Below are 6610 nucleotides of genomic sequence, written 5' to 3'. Positions count from 1 at the left end.
TAAATAACCAGCAAAGGGTTTTAGGGAATAATCAGTTTGAGTAACTGAACAATGGAAATATGAGTGGTTAAAAGAAACTCAAGATGACATATGGTACAAAAAAGTCAATCTGTCAAAATTGCAATTGAGCACATTTGTATATTGTAACTTTCTTAGTATGTTAAGTTTTTTATTAATGCCTTTAAAATAAAGGAAAAATTTTTTTGAAACTTTAAAAGTTGAATATTTTTCCTTGGAATACATAGGATAGGGTTCAATCTGTCTAAAGATGTAGAAATAAATTGCTCAGGCTTATCTGGGTAAAGACAGAAAGAATTGTAAAACAGCCTTACTGATAGTCCAAGGTTAGGGAACAAAGGCAAGAACTGGGTCTATCCAGTCAGGAACCAAAGCCATGTTATGTTTCTTAGAAGTCATGTCATTCTCCTCTTTGTACTTTCCCTTGTCCATCTGTCTGTTTTTCTGCTTCTCCCTGTTTCTCTTCTGAACTCCTCTGTATCCGAATCAGACACACTGCCTAACACAGCTGCCCCACCCATTGTCTCTGCATCAAGGCCTTTCAGTTCCATCTACCATCTCCATGTGATTATTGTTTCAGTTGAGTCTAAAGGTTGGTGTCCATGTACCTAGGATTCTCCCTAGTCCATTTAGAATTGTTGACAAAAGTTTCTTGGTTCAGCAGTTTTTAGCTGAATCTTTTATTTCTGAATGATTGGGAAAAATGGCAGCACCCATTTCCAGAAAATAGTTAAGTGTTTAGATTGAGGATGCCTTTCTTTCATGACATTAAGCAATGCGATATCCTCTGCATCCAGGAGCCAACTTAGCATGTTAAAAAGTAGGATCAAATCTCCCTGTGAGACTGTATTTCTTAGGAAGAAATTAGTATTTGGCTCTGCCAATGGATGAAATTAGAAATGGAGCATCCATCCTCTCCCTTGCACTCTTGGAAAACGGGGGCAGAGGAAAGCCTCCCATCAAGAGTTCTAGTGCCTGAGCAAATTCAAACAGTGATGCCTTGGCAACCAGCCTGGCACCAGTGGTTCTAAATCTTTTCCCACTTATCTTTTTCCCAAAGAAAGCCTTAGCTGTCATTTAGATTTTAAAGTAAAAAATTGTTTCAATTATCCTATTTACAGTACCATCTTCATCAATTACGCAGTTTTGGATAATGGAAAAAATTCACAAGACTCCACATGGTATACTTACATAACACCTTTATAAAGGTAAAGGATAAGACACACACAAAAAATAAAACAAAAACAAAAAAGGCACAGTAACACCAGGCCTGGTTCCTGTGGTCCTTTTTCAGTTGCAGAGGATGTGCTTCATCTTTAGGTAATGAACAACTTAGAGATATGTGAGATGCCTCAGCTTCAGAGAAACCATAACCTTATCTGAGGAGGGATCTTTTATGTTCCTCTGGTCAGCTAACCAAAACTAGGACACACAACCAGGCTCGGAAAGAGAAACAAGCTGGTATAGGCTGCCCCCTGGTCTAAACAGTATTTTTTTTTACTATTCTATTTTCTAAATGTTCACTGATGATGTATATAGGACTCCTTCTGGTCTATTTTTAATCTATGATTGTAAATCCCCTTGAATTTTCTAAGTAGATATTTGTATTATCTGGTATTATGACAACTTGTCTTTTACATTATTTCATTTTGTCTTGTTGCATTGATTATATCATCTAATCTGTTGCTTAATAAGAGTGGTAATAGAGGTCTTATTCTTGACCTTGGTATAAATTTTTCTAACGTTTGACCATTAAATGATGTTTATTATAGATTTTTAGTGGCTACCCTTAATCAGTGGAAGGAACTTCCCTTTTACTTCTAGCGACACTGAAAACTTCTTCCTAGCCAGGCATGGTGGCACACACCTAATAGTCCCAGCTACTTGGGAGGCTGAGGCAGCAGGATTGCTTGAGCCCAGGAGTTTGAGGCTGCCGTGAGCTATGATCGTGCCACTGCAATCCAGCCTGGGCGACAGAGCAAGACCCTGTCTCTAAAAACGAAAGAAAGAAAACTTCTTCATAAGCCTTAATTGGAAATATCCAAGTACCAAATCTATATAGCAGGAAGAGAAAAAAATCCCTAAGGGAAAGGAATTAAAATACTGGGAGCCAAAAACAAGCAAGCAAGTGAACACAAACACCCACAACCCACTCTGAAGAGAGGATTTGGTGTTTTGAGTTTTAAAGTAATATTGTTTTCAATTACTTTTTCGGCCAAGTATATACACATGGGGCAGTACTTTAAATGTTAGCCATTCTAGGGCATATGTATGTATCTCACTGTGGTTTTAATTTAATGGCTTATTGGTCATTCATCTATCTTTGGTAAAGTAATTAAATCTTTTACCCATTTTTAAAATGGGTTATTTACCTTATTATTGAATTATAAGAATTCTTTATATTTTTTGGATACCAGTCCTTTGCTAGATATTTACATTGTAAATATATTCTCTCAGTCTGACTTGTCTTTTCATTTTCTTAATCATGTCTTTTGAAGAACAGAAATTTTTAATTTTGATGAAATCTAATTTCAGTTTTTCTTTTATGATTGATGTTTTCTGAGTCCTAAGAAATCATTGCCTAAAGTTGTGAAGATATTCTAAAAATTAACATTTGTATTGTACAATACCAGCTGTTGGTTGAGGAGATGTGGAGCAATTAGAACTCTCATATATTGCTTGTGGGAATGTAAAATAGTACAATTTCTTTGGAAAAACAGTTCAGTAGTGTCAGGATAAGCTAAATATACACTTACCAATCAATCTAACCATTCCATTCCTATGTATTTACTCAAGAAAAATGAACACACAAAGATTTATACAGGAATGTTCATAGCAACTTTATTCATAACCAAAAAATCAGAAACCACCCAGTGTCCACTGGGGATAAACAAATGGATAAACAAAATATTCATACAATGGAATACAGGCAGTAAAAAGGAACAAACTATTGATATATGCAACAACATGAATAAATCTCAAAAACATTATGCTAAGCCAAAGAAGCCAGACATAACATATGATTTAATTTATAAGAATTATATATAACAGGAAAAATTAATCTATAGTGATAGAAAACACATCAGTGTTACCAGGTGCTGGAAACCCTGAGCAGTACTGACTACAAAGGAACACGAGAGTGATGAAAATGTTCTCTTTCTTGATTGTGGTGTCATTGCATGGGTATACACAAAGGCATGGAATTACTTAAAATGGGAGCACTTTATTGTATGTTAATTACAACTCAATAAAATTGACTTTTTAAAATTCAATGTATTATACAAAGACATTAATATTTACAGAGAATCCAGAGAAATGAAAAAGCAATTCTATGTCTGAGATTTGTCTTCTGTAAAATTACCTGAGTTAATTTTTTTATAAAAGTTCAGTAGAATTCTATTATGAAGCCCTGTTTTTAAGTTACCTAAGTTTCTCTGTAATATGATTAGAAGCAGTTCTCGTCTGTTAGCACTTATGATAACCACCTGAAGGATTTGTTAAAGCAAAGATTACCAGGTGCACCCTCAGTCAGCATTCCTAATTCAGAATGTCTGTGAAGTGGCCCAAGAATTTGCATTTCTAATGAGTTCTCAGGTGATGCTGATGCTACTGGCCTAAGCAACCATTTAGAATCACTGATTATAGAGATCCTTAAAAGAGCCCTCTTCCTCCAAAGAGTCAATTCTTTTTTTTTTTTTTTTTTTGAGACAGAGTCTCGCTCTGTTGCCCGGGTTACAGTGAGTGCCGCGGCATCAGCCTAGCTCACAGCAACCTCAAACACCTGGGCTTAAGCGATCCTCCTGCCTCAGCCTCCCGAGTAGCTGGGACTACAGGCATTCGCCACCATGCCCGGCTAATTTTTATCTATATATATTTTTAGTTGGCCAGATAATTTCTTTCTATTTTTAGTAGAGACCTGGGTCTCACTCTTGCTCAGGCTGGTCCCGAACTCTTGACCTCGAGCCATCCACCCGCTTCGGCCTCCCAGAGTGCTAGGATTACAGGCGTGAGCCACCGCGCCCGGCCCAAAGAGTCAATTCTTAATGCCTAAAAACTGAACTAAATTATCCTTTAAGAGGGGTATATCCTAGGAAAGTGTTAACACTTGAAAATTAAAAGAGTCTCTGCCCTGAAGATAAGAGGCAGAAAAGAAACAGGTCAGGCCAAAGTTTGTAAACTGGTGGCCGGAAGGTAAGTTTTATTTAGCCTGTGTTTTTTATTTTAATTAAATGCCAACATTTAAAACTTGTGAGTGGCCAGGCACAGTGGCTCACGCCTATAATCCCAGCACTTTGGGAGGCCAAGGCAGGAGGATCACTTGAGGCCAGATTGAGACTAGCCTGGCCAACATGGTGAGACCCTGTCTCTTAAATAAAATAAAAAACTTGGGAGAAATCACTTTAAAAATCCAGTCCTTTAGTTTCTTTTTAAATATCAAAATAGGGGCTAAAAAAAGAATAAATAAATATCAAAATATATGGCACCAGAGGATCTCTGTTCTCAGAAGGGAAAAATAGGCTGGGGCTAAATAATTGTTACCTCACTTAAAACACTTTATTTTTTTTTAGTTTTTTGGACTAAGTAACAAATGCATATGTATAAAATTCAAAGGTACAAAAGAATGTACAATGAAAACATCTCCCTTCTATCCCTGACCCCCCCAGCACCTCAGAAGCTGCCTCCCTTAGATGGGACCAGGGCTTTCCATATGCTACCCCGCTCTGCATTACCCTGGCCCCCTTGCACTTATGAGCTTTATCAGTATGGCCCCTTCAGACATTTGACTGCCTCCAAACCCACCGCACAGCGCCTCCTTTGCATTCCCATGGCACCTGGCATATTGCTAGCACTTTCACATAGACTTCTTTGCAGGTCTGTGTCTTTTTAGACGGGGAGGTTCACAGATCCATGAGGCTGGAGTTTATATCCTCTTTTCAGTATCCATAGCCCTAATGCCCAGGATCCTGTCAGACTTATAGCAGATATACAAGGTTTGCTGAGTGAATTAATTAATGAATGAACAAATTGGGTATTGTTTCTAGGATCCTGGCCTGGGGTAGGACTCAAATAATTCAGGTGAAACCAAGAATTTAAATCCCATAATGACCCCAGTGGAGTCCCCAGGCCATTTTGTAATACCTTTCCCAGAACAGAATTAGATAACTTGGAAATAATGAATCCTCTGACCTTATAGAACAGGACTCAAAAGGAGTACTAGTGAATTCCAAAGACTACTTCCCAGAAGTGTGACAACCACCTGTGCCCCTTTCTTCCTTACTATAGGCCCTAAGAACTCAAACTTCTTGTTCATTCTTCTAAACTCGGCCACCCATTAAAGCTTTGGTCCCCAACCCTGGGCCACAGCCCAGTAGCAGTCCATGGCCTGTTAGGAAACAGGCCTTGCCTCACCCCACCCCCGACTCCCACCCTCCAGTCCCTGGAAAAACTATCTTCCATGAAATCGGTCCCTGGTACCAAAAAGGTTGGAGACCACTGCACTAAAGGCCTCAAGATTGGGATTCCACCCACCCACTTTCCAAGGGCTGGTTATAGCCTTTCTCACTACTCATGAAACCATTTCATGTTATGAATTTGCCAACCATTAGGGATACAGACAGCTGAACACAGACATGATCCCAAACATGAGGAAGTTACACAATATTGAGAAATTTACAAAATCCTTACAGTTCTTCTTTCCTACTTCCATTCTGGGCAGGTGAAGTCCTGGTGGCCCCTAACTATTGTGTAACTATTTCTTACACAATAGGCAGCACACCACATACCCCATATTCTGAAGGATGTACTTAAGGTAGAAGGAAAATGATCCTAAATAGATATGAGATGCAAGAAGAAATGAGGAGCCAAGAAAGTGGTAAATATGTGATTAAATCTTAATACACATTGACTGGTTAAAACAAAGATTAATATTTATGAAATACAAAACAAGAATTAAACATACAATAATAATGTGCACGTGAGAAAGGAGGTAAATGAAATTAGGGTACTTTCTGTCCTGTGCTGTGTGGGGAGGTAAAGGTACACGTATCATCTTTAGATCTGATAAGTCATGAATGAGTACTGGACACAAACTTCTAATGGCTCCTGAGATTCCCTTGGCTACTTCCTTCTTTCCAAAGGTGTTGCCTCCCTTTTACTTTGCACTGCTGCTGCTTTTGTTCCCCTTCCTGAGCTGGCTGGAGTCCAGATTGAAGTGCACCAAGCCTACCTGACGTGAGCTGCCCCTACACCTTCCAGAGCTGGGTGCAAAGCCGTATCACTGAGCACGAGATCTGGCTTCCGTAATGCTGACCAAAGAACTGGATGACACAGCCCTGTGGGCAAACTGCGACCAATGGGAAATGGAAGAAGTTAGGAAAATAAGTACCTTTCCTTCCTCCCTTCAAGGGACTACTCAGAAGGGCAGGTGCTCCTTAGAAAGCTTCCAGAGAAGTCCCATACTCTAAGTGAAGACACTTGCTGGGAAACTCCTGTATCTCTTCACAGCTTGTCATGCAGTCCAGCCACTGTGTTAACACCGCATCACATTTCTCCTTGCCTTGCTCTCCCTTTTCTTCCTCACCCTCACCACCCC

General features: G+C 39.2%; 1 protein-coding gene across 1 annotated transcript in view; it reads right to left on the bottom strand.

Moving 5' to 3' along the window:
• Positions 1–3385: 3385 nt before the first annotated feature.
• GTF2H2 (general transcription factor IIH subunit 2) overlaps positions 3386–6610 on the bottom strand; it is a 31491-nt gene continuing 28266 nt past the window's right edge. The window contains exon 16 of the mRNA XM_069492332.1: positions 3386–6361. Within this exon, the coding sequence (XP_069348433.1) occupies positions 6261–6361 (101 nt within the window). The 3' untranslated portion in view covers positions 3386–6260. The remainder of the gene's footprint in view (positions 6362–6610) is intronic.

The sequence above is a fragment of the Eulemur rufifrons genome, chromosome 17 (genome assembly GCF_041146395.1).
Source record: "Eulemur rufifrons isolate Redbay chromosome 17, OSU_ERuf_1, whole genome shotgun sequence".
NCBI classification, from domain to species: domain Eukaryota; kingdom Metazoa; phylum Chordata; class Mammalia; order Primates; family Lemuridae; genus Eulemur; species Eulemur rufifrons.
The sequence above is the reverse complement of the archived record's forward strand: the minus strand, read 5'-3'. Positions and strand labels throughout refer to the sequence as shown.